The 20,738-nt window shown below is 38.6% G+C and overlaps 1 protein-coding gene across 14 annotated transcripts in view; it reads right to left on the reverse strand.

The window, feature by feature from the left end:
- Positions 1-2,507: 2,507 nt before the first annotated feature.
- The window catches only part of nfat5.L (nuclear factor of activated T cells 5 L homeolog), a 57,754-nt gene continuing 39,523 nt past the window's right edge, over positions 2,508-20,738 (reverse strand). For 13 of the 14 annotated variants that reach the window (XM_018257929.2, XM_018257934.2, XM_018257935.2 and 10 more), the window contains 10 exons: positions 20,063-20,253; positions 19,332-19,504; positions 17,516-17,650; positions 16,978-17,030; positions 16,686-16,818; positions 14,944-15,021; positions 10,600-10,748; positions 6,070-8,368; positions 5,240-5,475; positions 2,508-4,852 (listed from right to left, as the gene is read on the reverse strand). In XM_018257929.2, coding sequence (XP_018113418.1) covers positions 5,243-5,475; positions 6,070-8,368; positions 10,600-10,748; positions 14,944-15,021; positions 16,686-16,818; positions 16,978-17,030; positions 17,516-17,650; positions 19,332-19,504; positions 20,063-20,253 — 3,444 coding nt within the window. In that variant the 3' untranslated portion in view covers positions 2,508-4,852; positions 5,240-5,242. The remainder of the gene's footprint in view (positions 4,853-5,239; positions 5,476-6,069; positions 8,369-10,599; positions 10,749-14,943; positions 15,022-16,685; positions 16,819-16,977; positions 17,031-17,515; positions 17,651-19,331; positions 19,505-20,062; positions 20,254-20,738) is intronic. The other variant, XM_018257931.2, reaches the window with a different exon arrangement.

The following is a 20,738-nucleotide window of genomic DNA, read 5'->3' on the forward strand; positions in this document are numbered from 1 at the left end:
ACATCAAAAAATAAACACCAACACATTCTGAATCTGAGCGGACTTTCGGCGCATGCGCAGTTGGAGTAAATTTGTAAAATTTGCATGACTTTCTCCACATGCGCAGTCGTTCGTGACCGGAAATCTACTCCAACTGCGCACACGCTGAAACTCCGCACAGAAAATGGCGCCCGTGAACTCCTGAGGCCACATCTGCACGGAGGGATAAGTAAAAAATTAAGGGCATTTGTCCGGGGGGGGGCAGTTAGGCTGTGGGGGAGGAGGGAGGTTGGTCTACGTAGGGTAGAGTTTTTTTTCCCCTCCTTTAATATATTGGGATAAAAACAAAATAAATAATGAATGTACATTACAAAAGTACTTCCAATAGTACCCTCATCCATTTTACATTTATTTATTTCAAAGGTTTACTTATCCTTTAACTAGACACAGATTAGGCCTCAAGCCATCATGCTTGTCCTTTCAACACAGTGTGCAAGAGTCTACAACTCATGATTGTGTGTTCACTGGACCAATTTAGACATGTTAGTAGCCTTCCTGATATTAAGAGTTTTTTTCTACTACATGTCGAGTTTAGTCTAATTCGATTCAGTTTTTTAAGTCGGTAAAATTTGTGTGTTTTAAATATTCAATTTTTTTCTTAAATAACCCCCCAATCTAAATTTGACTATATAAATGCTTTCATTAAAATATATGAGTAAAGAAAATAGTTTTTAAAAAAAAATACCCAACCTAAATTGTTGTTTTCTTAGAGGAACGTACAAAATACAGAGAGTGTTTGGTTCCCAAAATGTATCTGCGCTTCCTTCCTAAGGGGAGTAACAAGAGAACAGTCTATTGTAAGTAAAGATGAACTGCAGCTCACCGTTTATATGCTTGATTGGTTATCCTGCAGGGTATCCTGTGTTGATGCCCCAATCGAGTCAATCAGTGAAAATCCAAATGCAGGACAAATCCACAGCAGTGTTCTTAGACTGCAAAATCTTTTATTGGGAATGTAACCAGTGTGTGGTTACATTCCCAATAAAAGATTTTGCAGTCTAAGAATACTGCTGTGGATTTGTCCTGCATTTGGATTTTCACTGAGTAACAAGAGAAAGAGCTGCAGCTGTTGAGACCCAAGAGCCTGTTTACTATGTGTGCAAAATGGATCATTTTCTTAAGGCTTAGCCCTAAAAATATTCTCATGTGGCAAAATAACCTGTAGTTACACCACTACTATGTAGCTCCATCACGGCACATTAGTCTCCGTTAAAGGAAAACTATACCCCTCAAACAATGTAGGTCTCTATTGAATAAAACAGCTCATGTGTAAAACCCTGCTTCATGTAAATTAACTTTTTTCTAGGGATGCACCGAATCCACTATTTGGGATTCGGCCGAATCCCCGAATCCTTGGTGAAAGATTCGGCCGAATACGGAACCTAATCCTAATTTGCATATGCAAATTAGAGTCAGGAAAGGAAAAAGTGGAAAAAAATCTTCTTCTTCTTTACTTACATATATATACCAGTTTGGTAAGATTCTTTAATATGCCACTTTATTTGATATAAACTGTTGCTCAAGTATTCATTTTGGGGGTATAGTTTTCCTTTAAACAAAGTGGACTAATGTTGTTGCAATGGTTATAGCACATATACTAGTAATACAGCAGCATAGGAACTTCTAATAACCAAAACATTAGGGAAGCACCAAATCCAGAATTCAGTTCGGAATCCTTCTGCCCGGGCGAACCGACTCTGAATTTGCATATGCAAATTAGGGGCAGGGAGGGAAATCACATGACTTTTTGTCACAAAACAAGGAAGTAAAAAATATTTTCCCCTTTCCACCCCTAATTTGCATATGCAAATTCGGATTTGGTTCAGTATTCGGCCTAATCTTTCGCGAATGATTCAGGGGTTTGGCCAAATCCAAAAAAGTGGATTTGGTGCATCCCTACAAAACATAAAGCAAAGGGATGTGCCCAACCAGGAAACTATTAGGGTAGGACTACATGGACGTTTTCAGTGCGAATCTACGCGCTGTGACAAATCACATGAGATGGAAATAAGGTAAGAGATAGAAATGTCGGATGAAGTTGCAGTGTTGATAGGACGCGACACGACTGTCAGATGCAGACGCAGCGTCTGCATCCGACAGTCACGTCGGATAAACGCTCCGACTTCATCCGACATTTCTCTCTTACCTTATTTCCGTCACATGCGTTTTCACATGCGTTGTCACATGTGTTTTGTCGCAGCTCGTCGGATCGCGCTGAAAACATACGTGTAGTCCTACCCTTATACATAACAATGGTCCCATTGAACAGCAAAAAAGTAAAACCATTTCCATGACTTCCTGTTTAAGCGTTTGACTGGAACGTTATTCAGTTTACCATACTGAGAGTTGGTATTGATCTACCAAAAGAAGAAACTGGTTGTCTATGTCTAACTGGTTTTAGAAGGCTGAAGGGCACACAACTGGTTACACTAGAATTTATGTGTGAATGTGATAGGAAGCTTAGATTGTAAACTCAATTGGGGCAGGGGCCGATGTCAGTGATGTATAATCTCTGTATAGTATTGCACAAACGTGTTGGTGTTACATAAATAAAGGATAATAAATAGTAACATAGTATAAATTACTGAATGGCATCCATGACACGAGGATGATACAAAGAAATAGCCACAAACTTGGAACTCTTAAAACTCCATAGGCTGCAGTGAAAATGTTATAAATGGTTTGAAAAAGTGGGGCAAATTAAACCCTTTTTGACATTCTCAGTGCGTGGGACTCCTAGTGCCACCCAGAGAATCTGACATCCAGGATCCACCCTAAAAAATAATCAGATGGAGACAGTAGCAGATGGTAAATGGGACAGGTTATAGAAGTAATTCTAGAGCTTATATAACACTAGGGGCCTGGTCTGCTCTTGGGGGGATATGTATACAAATACTGATAGGCTGGGCCTTTGCACCACTGGGATATTTATAAAAGGGAACCAGCCAAGAAAAAAAAAAAAGTGACATCTTGGAAAATGGAGGACACCTAACACTGCAGATCTTTGCTGCAATTAGTATTTATTGGTGTGTTACTACATGTTACGGCCATATTGGAATACCGGAGTTTAAGAGAGTTTGGTTTAAAAAAAAAATATGTATTTAGTAATGTGTCCAGCAGTCAACTTCCTTGCTATGAAACAAAGGTAATGAGATGAACCAGCCACTGGCTGTGTTTGCATCACACTAAAGTACCGAAAGACAGAACACAGTAGACTGACCAATATAGTAAAAATTATTTTATCTGGACTGCAAACACTGATGTACAAAACCCAGCAGGGACCACCACAAAGCCACCTCTCTCTACTAGAAGCTGCGCCCAAGGAGCAACAAACATCCAGTTCTCACTTTATATCAAATACAGGGAGCTACAGAGACAAAGGGGTATATTTATCAAAGAGTGAAGTTAGAGATCGCACAGTCCTCTAGAGTGACATTCCGCCACTCTCCAATTATTTATATGGGATTTTTAAAGAGTATTTATCAATGGGTGAAAGTGAAACCTCATACTTAAATATGTCTGTAAAAATCCCATAAAAATGAATGGAGAGTGGCGGAATTTCACTCTAGTGGACTGTGGTGATCTCTAACTTCACTCTTTGATAAATATACCCCAAAGACTTACAAAATCTGCCACACTGTGCAAAAGTGTATATGTATATATATATATAGTATCTATATAAACTTTTAATATGCATATTTATATAGACTTCTGCTAATGCACTTTATCAGTACATCTAGCAACTGCCAGTTCCTAAATAGAAAATATAGCTTTCCATAAAATGAAACGCATTAGATTAAAAACCATCCAAATGTTTTGAACGACATAAAACTGTATTCAAAATTAAATTACCTCTCTCTGAGACGGTTCCCTTCATGTCGGCAAAAACCCGCGCTACTGAAACCGTTAAAAGTCTCCTTTGAGGAGCTATTAAAGAAAACGACAGACAGACACAAAGGAAAGAGGGAAGGTAACAATAAAACTTATCTACATGGCTCAGGAACAAAATACAACTCAGTTAGAGAAAGACTTCTTATTACACAAAGTGCAGCATTACTGATGTGACATGGGGAGCTTAGAACCACCTCCCCTCCCACGTAACAAGAAGGGGACAGACAGAGAAATCATTTATATAAGACATAACCAGGGAAAGGAATATGTTCTAGCTGGAGCACCTTGCTTAGCCTAAAGGAGCATATTCAAGACAAACACAAGATTAAAAGAAACAGAGGAGACTTCCAGAGCCAGACCTCTTGGGGTCAGCTGCCTTGGATCCAGACCTGCTTTACTTCACAAACACTTCACTGACCCATGTGCAATGCTAACTCAGCAGTGATGAGAACTGCATGAGCGCTGTATACGTTTAACACTACATGTGACAGACATCACAGCTTCTTGAATGGGCAAAATAGGTTTTCCTTGAGGGAAAGTTCATAGACAAAAATATATTTTATCATTTTATGTACATACATATTTACACGCAAACCTACTTTACACACAGACGTATGTGAACAATGATCAAACAAAATGGTAAACATTACAACAGGTGCAGGTGTAGAAAGCAATGACTGCTGAATGTCCAGGCCTGAAAGCTGGCAGAATGACAACCACAAACCAGGCCTCTCACAGCTATTGCTTTCTGGAGTATGACTTTCTATTGGCTTTGTAGCCTTGGTCAGAAAATACCAACAGAGGACACAAACAGGCTGGGGCGTGACACTACAAACCAATTCTGTTTGGACCATAGTAGATGTACAGAATAATCCAGTTTTACTATGCAAGTCTGGCAACCTTCTCATAGTTCCTGCTTTACCTGAAAGAAAACAAGAATAGAATTTAAAAAAACAAACTGCAGAAACAAACATATCTATAACATGCAAGGACTAACATGAGAATTCTTGCTGCTGCCAGACATCTAGATCATAACCTAGCATTGCTAAAAACTTGGTACGGGGCTTACCCCACCACAGAAAAATATCTCACATATATAAATAGAACATGGTACTATTATACCAGAAAAATCCACTCCTGCTCCCAATATAAGAATAACACAGGAAAATGCAAAGATGTACTATAATAAGAACAAACATCTGAATTAACTAACTGTGGTCCTTGAGGTACCAGTATACAAAAGAGAAAAGCTGGGGAAAAAGAGACTTTTGAATGAGATAAAGGGAAATGAAAGGATGGACCAACTTACTGGTTAGAAAGAGCCAGGCAAACAGGTCCCCTGGTTCTGCAGAGATACCAACAAATCGCTGATCTTCTCCATGTTCTGATCAGAGGTCATTGATGGATTATCGGTCATTTGTTGGGATAGAATTGATGTTACTGATTGAGCATCTCCTTGGGATTGACCAGACTGTGCCATAGCCAGTATCTGCTCGGGTATGGAACCAGCAGCCTGGGAGATCAGCTGACCGCAATCTAAAGAGGCTACAAAAATAAAAAATATTGTAAAGTATTTGTTTGATAGGTTGCATCTTCCTTCCTCTATATATTGCATGTAGACAATCATCATACTAATTTAAGAAGGCACTGCTAATTGCGTAGATGGGCTGCTGCTGAACATGAATGTCACACCGTTTTTGGATGGCTGCAACAGACACGTAGCATCTACAGCAGGCCAAACTATATGGCTGCATAGTCTTCTCCCATACCATAAGGGCCATTATATCTTCATTTTTATTTCGCCAATTGTCTGATTCTAATAAAATATTAAGATGGTGAACATGTGCTTTATAGGTCCATCTGGGATATCTGCAGTTTCAGCCTTGATCCAGTCCAAAATTAGGCTGTAATATAATTATTTAGGTATGGCTGCAGCATGAACATCCCTTTTGTTTGTTTATTGCCTGCACAGATACCATAAAATAATGTCTGCATAGATATTTTACAAGCAAAATTCAGCTGAGAACTATACATTACAGAGAGCTTTTTGAAACAGAAAAAATTGTCACCTTTTGGCAAGTTTTCAAATTATTGTTTCAAATTAACACATATATTATTACTAAAAGTCACATCACTTACTGCTTTGAATCCCAAACAAAAACATTCCTGATGCCTGTGGGGATGATGTTGGCTGACCCTGAATTTGGCCCATTGTTCCACCTGTAGAGCTGTGGTACATATTAGACTGCTGAGGAGGAGGCGGGGTACTGCCCTGCATAGACTGTGTGTATAGACTGGCTTGCTGCAGGTCTTGTTGGTTCATGCTGTTCTGCAAGGCTGACATTGAAACAGGGGACATAAACAATGTAACCTGTTGCTGTGGAGAGGATGGGGAGGCCTGAACAAGCTGAAGCTGTGAAGAATTATGGAACATTGGAGACTGCTGCTGCTGCTGTTCGTGCTGAGTGGAAACAGAGCTTTGAGATTGGAACTCCATGTTCTGGGAATGAAAGAGAGCTTGATTCTGCTGTTCCTGGGTGGACATTGGCTCCTGTCCAGGATTATAAAGCATGTTTTGCTGCTGCTCTGGGGATCCCATGTTAGACAGTGAATTTTGTGCGCTGAATAGGATGTTTTGTCTCTGCTCATGAGAAGATGGACTACTCTGAATCCCAACCATTGAGCGAGTTGCCTGGAAAATTGATGTTTGTTGGTTCTGAGGCTGATACATATTTTGTGAAGCTTGCTGCTGCTGTTCTTGGGATATCATTGAGTTTTGAATGTGAGACAGTTGGGCTTGCTGTTGAAAGGCAGCTTGCTGTTCTGTGGTCGGGGCAGGTTGGAGCTGAGGGAGTGAATTCTGACTTGTGAAAAAGGAGAGCTGCTTCTCTTGAGACACTGAATTGTTCTGCAGTGAGTTCATAGTGCTTTGAGCTAGGAATAGGTTAGAAGAGGTCTGCTCCGCAGTGACAGAAGAACTCTGCAGAACAGACAGTGGGTTTTGTGGATGGAAAAGTGGAGACTGGATCTGATCTTGAGATGCATTGTTCTGATGCTGCACCATGTTGCTGGTAGAATGGAAAAGAGAACCCGGAGTTTCCTGGTTTATACTCTGGTTCTCCCCAATTGTGTTCTGTGAGTGATAAATTGTAGTGTGCGAGTGAGGGGGCTGTTGCATGAAGTTACTAGACTGAAGAGTCATTAAGTCTCCAGGGGGGAAAAGTCGGCTGCCCTGCTGTTGGCTTCCACTTGTCTGAACTCCAAGCATGTCTTCTGGTGCAAAAAGATTGACTTGATTCTGGGCTTCTCCGCTGTGTTGCATTTGAACCATAGATTGAAACACATTTCTTTGCATGTGCTCTGCCTGCGCTGAAGCATTATCATTATCCGTAGAGCTGGAAGGCTGGAACATAGTTGAACCAGATGAAGATACCTGCTGCTGGCTTGCACTGCTTTCATTTCCAGGAACCGCTTCAGTAGCAAACATATCACACTGCATTGGTATCTCCTCATTTGTGGACAATCTAGGGATTAAATGAGAACCTTGCTGGTGCTGATAGACAGGAGACTGAATATTTGCTGTTCCAGAGTTTTGTGTCTGGAAAAGGTCAGACTGAATTGTTCCAGCAGAGGGAAGAATACTTTGCTGCATCTCCATGACTAGGGCTGCTGTGGTCTCCATGGCTTGCTGTTGATTAGACAAAGAATTTTCAGCCTGCTGGAGAAGGCTATCGGTTCTACCTGAAAGCACATTTTCTGATCTGGAATGCACAGATTCAGGGGAGGAAAACAGCCCAGAACTTGCACTGCTTTGTATTGAACCAACTGGTTGGAATATGCCGGCACTAATTCGCTCCTGAACTTGTCCAACTGAGGCCTGCTTGCTTTCATTTGTGCCTTGTCCAGAAAAAAGTACACAAGATAACTGCTGTGAGTCCAGAACCTGCTGGACCAGATCTACATTTGTATTACCACCACTCACACTGGACTGAAAGCTACCAGACTGTAGCTGGTTTATCGCATTTTGTAACTGGTCGACAGTACTTGAGGAGGTGAATAAGCCTGTAGTGATTTGTTGTTGTAATGTCTGTGCTTGCTCTTGCATTGTGGACTGCTGAGCTTGTGGAGTGACTTCAGCCATTTGTGAAAGTGTGACAATGGTGCTGTCTGGCTGCATCATGTCCCTGGGTTGGCTATCCATAGTCTGAAATTGTCCAGTCGGCTGCATTATGGAATCATTAGTCTGGCACTGGCTCGGAGAGGTCACAGACTGATAACTACCGGGCTGTGCGATGTCTTGGGTCTGAATGGTGGACAGAGGTTCTGTGTTGAATGTCTGCACTTGAATTGATGCCTGTTGGTCCCCATCAGCAGGGAGATGTGTTACAGCGGGTGATGAATTTTCTAGATTCTGCTGAGCAGATACAATGGTGGTTGTCTGAAAATAAAAGATAATGTGTAATAGTGGCAAAAGACCTGTTCCGTAATTTATAAAAAGCATTTCAGATAAGTCTAAGATTTTGAGAAGACAATTGGGAAAGCATCAGGAAAACTTCAGTAAGGAGGCACCAGCCCAATCAATTAACCGAACTTGATATCCTAAAGTCTTTACCAACTGCCAAGTCAGAGTCAGAGTCAGTTTAAGTGTCATGGCACATAGAGGGCCTTCCCTACCTACAGCTACCAATAATGGGGATATAAACCCAAAAAATAGAGAAAATATGATTCTAAGCATTTCAACAACATACATTAAACATTTTAATGGTTTAAAAGTCATGTGTATCTATATCTGCAATTGAAACCAGTGCATACATAAATTCCCTTTATCAATCGTAATAGGTAAATTAAGCATTCACTGCATCATTCCCTTCCCTGTGAGTTCACTTGGTTGAAAATGCTGACCAGAGTAGTTATGTACAGAAATGTAAACTGCCCAATTGGACCCATCTACTAAGACTGACTAGACATTTTCACTTATCATTGAGCTGCTCGCACTCTCCATATTACTATAATGAAATATGGAATCAAGGGTCAATATGAAAGTATCTATGGGTAAGCATCATCCTGAGCTTGCACAGGGTTTTTTCCCCCAATGTTGGATACACCGTTTTCATAATACATAAAAATTACCAAAATCTGATTACATCTGTATGGGAATTATGCTTTTTTTTTTTTTAATAAAAGGGTTGTTCACCTTTAAAATACGTTTTAGTATGATTTAGAGAGTGAAATTCTGAGAATTTGCAATTGGTTTTCATTTTTTATTATTTGTGGTTTTTGAGTTATTTAGCTTTTTATGAAGCAGCTCTTCAATTTGCATCTTAAGCAATCTGGTAACTAGGGTCCAAATTACCCTAGCAACCATGCATTGATTTGAATAAGAGACTGGAATATGAATAGCAAAGGGCATGAATAGAAGGATCAGTAATAAAAAAGTAACTAAAACAATACATTTGTAGCCTTACAGAGCATTTGTTTCTTAGAAGGGAGTCAGAGACGCCCATTTGAAAGCTGCAAAAAGTCAGACGAAAAAGGCAAATAACTATAAAAAATAAATAATGAAAACCAATTGAAAAGTTGCTTAGAATTGGCCATTCTATAACATATTAAACATACTAAATTACTTGTGAAAAAGAGAGAAAAAGAACTGACCTATGTTTCTGCACCCTCCCATCTGATGCATGCAACGTAGCTTTTAATAACCAAAATATATAAAAAATAATTGTCCAGTGTACGTACAGCAATTAAAAACAAGGTTAGAAACGGGGAGACGGAATGAAGATAGGCAATGGGCTGGTCACTTGCATTGGGGAATTAATCTGCCTAAAAGACATGCTATATTGCAGCCGCAGGCATATCCCAGTAAATGGTTAAGTGGATTTAGGAATCAATCAATTCATTCCCTCAGGCTCCATTCCAACACCATCCCATTGCCAACACCATGCTAAACCAGCATTAAAAAATGTGCCTGATGCGCGCTACACCCACAACCTGCGGGCTTTATGAAAGGCCTTTGATAAAGCCCACAGGTTGAGGGTGAAACGTGCGTCAGGTGCAATTTTAATATTGGCTAGGGAGGGCGTCAGAATAGACACGGTATAAGGGGCAGTTATCCACGAACCGGGAGGGGATGCGCTGTGGGTGAAGGGGTTGGTGTTTGAAGTCGATTTTGGGGTAGCGTCCTCTAACTGATTACATGCCTGAGGCACAGCATAGTAGAATCTAATAGATACAGCGTATTGATCTGCCAACCTATTGGGAGGGGATTCTATGCGGGTGAACGGGATGGTGTTGGAATGGAGTCTGAAGGGGTGAATTAATCAAAACATGGGTCAGTTCTTTTTCGCTCTCTTTCACAGATAAAATGACATGCCAGAGGGACACAAAAATCTCTTGAAAGGCTGTAGCCACGGCATTCGCATGCCTTTTACATTAATATCAAAACATATTTCCGCTAGAGGTCACTATAGACTAAGAACAATAATCCAGGCAGTAGTTTCATATTCAAGGACCCAGGCAACTGTACACTTAACAGGCAACGACCTACTTTCTCTCATGCCCTATACAAACAAAAATATACATACATATTGCCATTGAGTATAGATCATATACTTCCTGGAGATATGCAGGATAGTCTGAGAAGCATGACTTATTAAGAGCTAAACGCACTTTGTACAGAGGAGGGGATCTCTGATCAGCAGCCATCTCCATAGGAGCACTATCTTCATTTTTGATTAAACCACTTGATTTAAGAGGGGAACCCAGAGTACTTGGGAGCAAACTCACTTGATCAGTGTTGCAGGCAGACGGTGCTGTTGCTGCAAGAAAAATAAAAACAAATTATACCTGTTATGTTTTTGATTTAAAACAAGATATTCCTATACTGATACTTCCGATACTCAGGTGAGAAGACTGTAACATTAACTTTGTTTGATGTATACAACTGCCTAACCACTGCTTTCTCATTTTCATACTGAGCAAATAAAACTTAAAAAAAAAAAAACACATAATAAGATCAAAAATTTATTTTGAAACATCAAAGTGTATTTCCAAATCTGTTTTGATTGCCTGGAATTTTTTTTTTCAATTCCCATTAAATAAGGAATAAGGTTCGCATTTCCATTTATCTGGACTTAGCCTAGGGTAGTGTATTTCTACCACACAAATAGAAAAGAACACATTCATTCCATGAATTACACCAAAATAGAGAGAGTTTTTGGTAAGCAGCAAAGTAAGAGTATCGATGTATACTGTATATCTTGTGGCTGAGTTTATATTTGGTACCAAAATAAGTATTATTCTAATGCATTTTGCAGCTGATTTTAACTTTATTTTCTATTTTACAGTAAAGTATAATACAATTAAACTGTGCAAATAGAATAATGCATACAATAAATATTGTTTATAAAAGGGTACGAGTTGCTATTTTGCACAACCGGATATATTCTCTTTAGAGAATGATGCAGTGCTGGCTCTACCACGGATATGCCATACTAAAATTAAATAAAGAACTAGCTTGCATTCTAGAGGTAGTTATTTAGCCAATGAGTTAACAGTTAACTACACACAGAAAGAACTTTGCTGTAATTGTATGTGCAGTATCAACCGCTTTGGTACACAAAAGCTCCTTTTTCCTCTCCTGTTCTTTTAGTTTAAAGCTTGGCTTCTGACAGGATGAGTTATGAATGTCCAGCCATCCTGGGAACATTCCATTAGATTCCAGTTTCTGGCCAGCAAAGCATTTTAGAGGTGAAATCTGCATACCACAGGCCATAGGACCTCAATTTATATTACTTCCTTGGCGAATTCAACTAACAGGAGAAGTCTGCTAAATTAAGCAGAACATTTCTGATGATTCAGAGGCATTTTCTCATAACTTCATTCATTCATATCCATTTATTGGCCATTCTGTGTCTCAGTATTTGAGAGAAACTACACTCCTACTCACATAGTACAAGTAAACGACCTGGCAGACTGAGTCAGAATATCTAAATTGGATCTCCAAACTGTATCCAATGAGCCTGTAGAATTTGTCCAAAAGGCAAGTAGAAATTTAGAATCTTTAATTATGTATACTACAGACTGTGCCAAAATCGTACAATTCTGCATTTGTATTATCCAGTTTTTCAACCCAAATAGCAGAGCCAGGTCCCACGCCTCTTAGAATTTGTTGGAAAATGTTACTGCATAGGTAAATGTCTAGGTAAATTTGAAGATCATTACAGAGGCTGGTTGATGCCCCTTGTTGAGGTGTAGAACACAATATAGAGGTCATTTATTTTAGTCAGAGAGCACACCTTTATTTCAATGAAGAATTGCTGCGAGTCATTCAGACAGTCAAGTTAGGGAGCAGCAGAAATGCAAGTTGCCCCCCTCCAGGCAGAAGTGATTCGGAGATGAGCACTAATGGGTGAGCTCCTTCGGCCTTAGTTCTTTTGCACTTCTGTTCAGAGGAACAACAAATGACCACTAATGGAATGAAATGTATATACTGTACTCTATGGCAATGCATTTCCAGCTTCTAAGAGAGGAAGAGATGCATTCTTTAGACAGGTTAGAGGGATGATTAGATATGGGATCCTTTATACGAAACCTGTTATCTAGAAAGCTGTGAATTACAGAATGGCCATCTCCCATAGAATCCATTTTATCCAAATAATCCAAATTTTTAAAAATGATTTCCTCTTTCTCTGTAATAATAAAATAGTACCTTGTACTTAATCTCAACTAAGATATAATCAATCCTTATTGGAAGCAAAACCAGCCTATTGAGTTAATTTAATGTTTAAATGATTTTCTAGTAGACTTAAGCTATGAAGATGCAAATTATGGAAAGATCCATGATACATTAGATAGCTTTAAAAGGGGGTTAGATGGCTTTTTTAGCAAGTGAGGGAATACAGGGTTATGGGAGATAGCTCATAGTACAAGTTGATCCAGGGACTAGTCTGATTGCCATTTTGGAGTCAGAAAGGATTTTTTTCCCACTCTAAAGCAAATTGGAGAAGCTTCAAATAAGTTTTTTTTGCCTTCCTTTGGATTAACGAGTAGTTAGGCAGGTTAAAATAGAGTTAAATGGTTGAACTTGATGGACATGTGTCTTTTTTCAACCTAACTATGTTAGGTTGAAAACCCCAGGTCCCGAGCATTCTGGATAACATGTCCTATACCTGTATATGACATATAATTATTTTTATACCCTAAACAAATATGGAGAGAGTTCTTGCTGTATCAACAATTATATTGGTAGTTCTCACAAATCAGTGTAAGCACAGTTGAGATTCCACTACTACTGACGCTCTCATCTGTCTACATGGGCCACAGGTGGGATATTGATCACAAACAAAGGAGGCTGCAGAATGAACAAGCAGGGAGAGATTCAAATGACTCTTCCAGCTATTGGTGCACAAAAGCACCTCTTTGCTTGCAATATACGAGCTCTCCTGAGGTAAAAGAACATCACACTGCTCTAAGAAAACAAAGGACTGCATTTATACAGACTTATCCTTGTATGCAGACAGTGTTTTGTAAGTACTACTAAATCCGTGTTGCATCTTGTATTATGAATCCAGCCCGGAGTTTCTTTTCATTCAGGACATATATTCCTATCTATTGTCCACTTTATTTTAAATTATCTTTTACTGAGACTTTCTGTTTGAGGAAATTATGAGGTGAACTTATTTCTTGGCTGGATTGGAAGAGAAAGACAGGCCATTTTCTGTGTGCATCTCTGCTTTCCCTGAAGTTCTCTATGTAAATGAAAAGAATTGCAAATAGCTTAGCAAATATTTCACGTCTGCCTCAATAATCCTAGACTATTCCAGGTTTATAACTAGCAGCGTGTGGTTTCCCTGCTGTCTGCAGTCAGTAATACCTCATCAAGTGAACAGAGCTAGCTTACATAAAAGCATCTGTCTAGCAAGGAAGCTTTCCGTCAGTGGAGCAATTCATTTTTATGGTTATGGATATTCCCACCAGTATTTGTAGTTTTAAGCAATTAGTGGAAGCTGTTGGCCCATTTTGCTCCCAGTGCTTTCTTTATTCAGTCACAAGTCAACTCCATTACCTCTACCAATCACAAACACACATTCCATAGCTTCATCCTGCGAGAATAAGGAATGCAAATCAGCCTACCAAAACAAGTCACATGAGGAGCCTAAAGGGGAATGCAGTAAACAGCTTTTTTGTCATTAACCGTACAAGCTTTGCAGTGATTTCTAATGCATGCACTTGGATAACCCCAGAAGTGTGCGCATCATACTTTTTTCTTTTACCAAATGAAAGCGGACTGCCAGAATTACTAAATATCTTTTACTCATAATGATCTACATAAAGGGACTTACATGACATTTCCACCATCAGTCACTGCTATATGAAATATAAGGTATTTTAACACGTTTACACTTCTCCTGCTTTGCATTTCAGTCTCTAGCGGGTCTTTGAAAAATATGAACGGCGTTTTATTCCTTTGATTTTGTAAATCCCCAGCATTAGTTGGGGATTCAAGTAGTACATGAAGAAGTGGATTTAATTGCTTTGCTTATTTGTTCCATTGCTTATGCTTAACTTTGCATATTTATTTACAGAGGTGGGGTGGGTGTCTGTATGTGAATTACCCGAACTGTGATACATAGCCCTCCTTCAATAGCCAGGCAGCAAGAATACCTCACAACCTTATAACATTGTAACATTACATTACAGGTGATCTCCTTGCTGGCCTTAACAATTAATGGAGGACAGGGGACCTACTGGTTGAACAGCTTCACCTGGCCTAAGGCTGGTCTTTCCCTTTACACATGTTATGTTGTTGCACCACTCTTCCCCACCTTGAGAGCAATGTTACAAGACTACAGGTACCTGTTACAGGTTACAGTGAAATCAGCAACACATTAGCAAGAGATTGCTCCTGTAGAATGCTTAAAAGAAAATTAGTTGGCATATATTTTGTACACGAACAAAATAGTGAGAACTTTTGAATCATTATGAAGGTTAAACATGGAAGAAAATAAATACCTTTCATAGTGTCTTCAAAAGTGCAGGACTGTGCCGGGCTGGGGCTCTCTTTCTTTATAAGAACACTTACTGGAATGGCTGCAAATAGAAGAATAACATTTGAACTAAACAAGCATGCCAAACAGATTACGTTCTAGAGCTAGAAGTCAATACCTCAAATTACTTCAGGGAGATATTTAGTGTATTATTAAAAAGGGGTTGTATCGCCAATCTCCTATACTCTGCAGAATTGTAAAATAAAAGAAGCAAATAATATTATACTTTTTTGCATGTGTGACACCGTTCCCTTAAAGCATGGCACAATAGAGAGATACGTTTTTGCCCAGTGTTTAGTTTGAGAGCACTATTAGACTTTATAGATTATTGAGCTCTTGTTATTGTTTAGAATAGAAAAGGAAACAACCTTAGTTTGTCAATTCTAGACCTGTAGGTCTGACGTTTTTGGTAGGCAAGTTACCTGAAAGTTTGTTAAAGGAATACACTCAAGATTATGTTATGGAGGATTGCATGGACAGAATTGCATGAGAATTATGCAAGACAGACTGTGTCAAACAAATGTAATTTCTTTTTATGATGAAGTAGGAAATTGAACAGTGGGATTAAAGTAGATTTTATCTATTTGAATTTTGCCAAAGTGTTTGATACATTGCTGTACAAATGACTGCTTTCTATGTAAAGATTACATTTCTAAATAGAGTGAACTTGACCCCCTTATCTCATTGCAAAAATCTATGATAATGTGTCAGATCAATGCCCCAAGTGCAGACATGAGATAGGCACAATGTTTCAGGTCTTCTGGTCCTGCCGGCAATCCAGAGTTTCTGAGGTGAAGTATTAATATTTCTGTACTATGAAGACCACTAAGAAGACCACTCTAATGCACTGGAAATCAATCCCCCTCCCCTACAATTTTGGCAAAAGTTGGTGAATGACTCGTTCCCAAGTCAGAAACTGACCAATCTAGCAAAAGGTTGCACGGAGACATTTAGGAGCAGATTTATTATGGTTCAACCTGTTTTTTCCATGAAAATTCGAGTTTTAGAGTTTTCTTTTTTGGTCAAAACTCACATTTTCGGGTTAAAAATTGATACCCGACCCTGGAAATAGCTTGAATCCAAAATACACCACCTAAAACCTGTCTAGGTCATGTAGAAGTCAATGGCAGAGGTCCCCTGAACCCTTTGACCATGTTAACAGCCTGCTTGATATTCAAGTTTTTTTCAGAGGGTTTTACCTGAAAACTCGAATGATTAAAGCGATTCGAGTTTTTTTCACCGAAAACTCGATCAATTCAAGTTTTCGGGTTGCGGGACTCGAACTTGCAGAATCTGGTTTTTCACATTCAAGTTTTTTCTTAAGTAAGATACCATTCGAGTATCTAGTTCATCTCCAGGGGGCGGGAGATTAGATGTAAGAACAGTAACAGAGGTTGTGGTGTAGCTCTACTGAAAGATACATTAGATAGCTTCAAGAAGGGGTTAGACAGCTTTTTAGCAAGGGATAAAATGCTGGGATAATGAAATCTTCAGCACAAAGTTGATCCGGGGATTTGCCCTGCTGCCATCTTGGAGTCACAAACTGTGCAAGCCAACACAGTTTCTAAAATGTTACCCAAAATATTTTTCACACACACAGTATACAATATATTTTAGGGAATATAGACAAGACTAGGCTTTGTAAACTAATGTAAGTCCATGAGAGGTGTATGGGAGTATGCAAGTGAAAAAGCACAGAGTACTTACATTGATCTGGAGTGTACGTGAAAGACTGAACATCATGAGATCGACCTGCATTTGTCACAACAAACACAACTACTGAAACAGGGGAAGTAATAAGCTGGTCGTGGAAAGGAGGAACCTTCACTATAAGGTGATTCTGTGTTGAAATAAGCAGACATCATAATTTCAGTATTTCATAAAGAAATTTCATACAATGCAATTACAAGAAACATATTGGAGAAATAACATAGGCATAAATAATGTGGCAATGAAGCATTTCTTATACTGAATTCACAGATATAAAACAATTATTTACCTGGTGGAATAACTCCATGTCAATTTCAGCTTCAGCTTTCCATGAATTGTCATCTAAAACCACAACAAAAATAATGATAATAGGAAAACAAAGCTGTAAAAATATTACCCAGTTTTAAAACAAATATAGATCAGTAAGCAGGGTTTAACAGTCACATTCTTTAAGGAAGGTCAGCAATATGGCAGCTTCAATGTGGAGTGTATGGGTAGATCTACACATACCTGTGCATAACCCCCAGTGTATGCATGCATGTGTGTATATATATATATATATATATATATATATATATATATATATATATATATATATATATATATATATATATATACACACACACACACACACACACACACACATATATATATATATATATATATATATATATATTTATATATATATATATATATACATATATACATGCACTGGGGGTTACTTGGCGGGATTGAACCTGATAGACTGTCTTTTTTAACCCAACCTAACTATGTAAGAACAGTAACTACAATGTTTTTTCATGGAAATATACACACAAAATACAAACCTGCAATATTTTCTTGGAACATAACTTTTGCTCCTTTCAGAAAGTTTTTGCCAATCAGAAAGACCTCCTCCTCCCCTTTCACTGAGCAGCTATGTAAACTCTTCTTTAGGATTTCAGGGACGCCAGCAGGCTGGGCTGAAGAGAATAGAAAAGAAAAACAAGTGAACATTTACTAGCTGGCTAGGATCTTGGCAATATTGTTTTCATTTAGTATTCCAGTACACAAAGCTGCCCTTGCCATCATTAATTTATACAGTATAACCCAAATACATCTCATCTGATAAGAACTTGCCATTGCTAAGAAACAAAGAAGAAACTTGTTCATTATCTGCTGATGAAAAATAATCATTACTTTTGGTTATGTTGAAGCTAAGGAGTGTAGCTCCATGTGAATTTTAATAAAAAAGGGCACAGTCGCACACTTTTTTTTAAAAACAAATATGTAAACATGTAGAAGCAGGTATAATGTAGAGAGGCTGACCTCTGCACTAACTGCATTGACTGTGTATCCCAAATATTTATTGGCTTCTATGTCTCTGAAATCTCTGTGTTCAGATGTGCGAGTTCTAGTCAACGTAATCATTCATCGGCCAACTATTCTGGGGTCGATTTCACATGTCAACAAATCCATAATAGGCTTAAAGCATTACAACATGAAAGCTGTACCTTCTAAAAGACTATGATTTCAGGTATCCATGGCATGGTATAATATATTGCAGGAATAACCTCCTAGAGCTGCAAGGAATGCCTGTGACCACTGACAACTGTCATGAAGATATTCACTGGTCATATACTATATTTACCAAGTTCTGAAGGCAACCTTGACTGCTCATATAAGATAATTATAAAAATAAAGCCCCCTAAACTACATCCAATTTACTTGAAGTGCTAAAAACTTTAGGCAACAAACACCTTTAGTGGTATAAATTAGCCTAAAACAATGCTATTTCTATTGTATTTGAATGATTATAAAGGGCAGCCTACACTCTGGTTGGGGGAAACAATAGTATTTTTAATAATTTTTCTTAAATTGCCCCTGCCAGTGCTAAGACATCTGCACAGGGAAGGAGTTCTTGGTGTGAGCTGCCATGTTGTGTAGCGCACATGAGCAAATTGTTGCACTCATTATGCACATGCATGTACCCAACATGGTCACCTGCACCAGGAACTCCCTCCCGGTGCAGCAGTCAAAGCTCTGGCGGGGGCAATTAAAAAATTAAATAAATAAATATACTTTAGTTAGGCTTTAGTTCTCCTTTAATTAGACCTGACACATGTGAATCACAACTCTTATGTTTACTATCAAGCTCATCTGCAGCTCTTTGGAATATGAGGATACGTATAATTAGAAACAAGTAATTACTAATATATTTAACTTGTCCCACTGTGTTTCATTAAAAGTTGTTCTTTACTGCACTACACATCACAAAAAATCAATTTTTTGTTGTATTACAGAAAATTCCCAAACCATTTTATTTTGGCAAAATAAATCGTAATGTAGTATAAGTCAATTAGAATGTTCTATGTGAGCAAAGACAATAGCTATCTATTGTAATCCAATATTCTGTATTTTGTCTCTCTAATATTAAAGGATGCCCTGGCCACATAAGCAACACTGTTTAAATAAGTCAATTTAAAAAGAACGGCAAATGACAAGCTATAAAAAGATCCTCAAACTGCACTGTTTTTGCTTAGGGTTATCGTGTATGGCATTTTAGAACAAGACAGTTGAATTGTACTTGTATTCTCTAAAAATATGGACAAAGATAAAACACAAGGGAGCTTAAAAGGCTTAAAAATGCAATATATGACTTACTACAGAGAATAGGCGAAGAGGGTGTTTGAAGCGTTAAAACTGAGCCATCTGAGCGAGTGATGTTTACTCGAAACACTAGTCTGGCGCGAGTGCTCTTTTTCTTAGAACCTGCAACTCCTATCCGTGCTTCTACATCTGCATTCCGAAGCTTCAGGATCCCAACACAATCAACCCTGTAACAATATAGTGCAAGGTTACAGGGTCTTCAAAGGACAGCACCAATGATTTACAAACTGACAGTTTTGTGATATTTTAATTTATATTAAAATTTTCTACATAAAAATGTAGCATACCTTAATGAAGTTTGCAATGAATATAAAAAACTGTAGGTTGACCAAAGCAGGCAAGAGATCAGGCTTTGGGGATTGTTGTTTGTATAGTATAAAGGATGAAATTATCTGGTTAACGTCCCGTGAAAAATAGTTAGCCTCATGTGACTTGTGAACTACCTTGCTCTATAATGTACAGCATGCATGCAAAAAATAAGGCCAACAGGGTCACTCGGTTACACTACAGCAGAAAACCCCCAATCAAAGCAACAGAGACCTGTGAGGGGAATTTTTCCACTTATTGAATGTTTCTTGAATATCTGCATTCTTCCCATGGAACAGTGAAGCCAGAATGTTGTGCTTCAACATTTTAGATTAAAAAACAGATAATCAAATTCCTGCAGCAGGCAAGGATGGTTCAAGCACACAAGCTTTAACAATAAAAACTACATATTTACTTACGCTAGTGTCATCATATTGCTTGGTTCAAGCACAACCTCAATAACTGTTGTACCCTCTATGTCCACTTCTTTGCAGGGTGTGGTGTTTCTCCCAGTAACCCTACAAGCTTGGTAAAATCCATGCGGCTTTGCTCTGCCAGAGTCATTACCAACAAAAACTTGAAGCACCACAGACTCACTATGACCTTCCAGCTGCAATAGAAAAAGGGAAATCAACATTAATTTCATATACTGTAAACCTCCCCTTCATTTTGATTTGAGACCATTTTATATATACAGATGATAAACGAACATGGGGAGAGACATACAGCAGTTTTATCCTAATAAATACAGGATTGTATTACAATGTTGTTGTTCACAAAAGTTTTAGTAAGTTAATATTCAGATAAAGTGTCTCTTTGTTTAGCAGCTTGCCAGATCAGACTCCCAGACAACTTTTCAAAAGTACACAGAACATCAAAAGGGAGAAGCCAACAAGGACACTAGTGTAGTAACATCAATTATTCATCAACGTCTCCACTATTTAATAGGCCTTCAATCTCTCCACCTACATCTGGAGGTGATATTCATATTAGCATTCAGTTTACAGGGCTTAAGGTGGCCATACATGGAGAGATCCGCTCGTTTGGCGATGTCGCTCCGATATGCCCACTTTGATCGGATCCTAACGATCTGGA

The sequence above is a fragment of the Xenopus laevis genome, chromosome 4L (genome assembly GCF_017654675.1).
Source record: "Xenopus laevis strain J_2021 chromosome 4L, Xenopus_laevis_v10.1, whole genome shotgun sequence".
Classification (NCBI taxonomy): Eukaryota; Metazoa; Chordata; class Amphibia; order Anura; family Pipidae; genus Xenopus; species Xenopus laevis.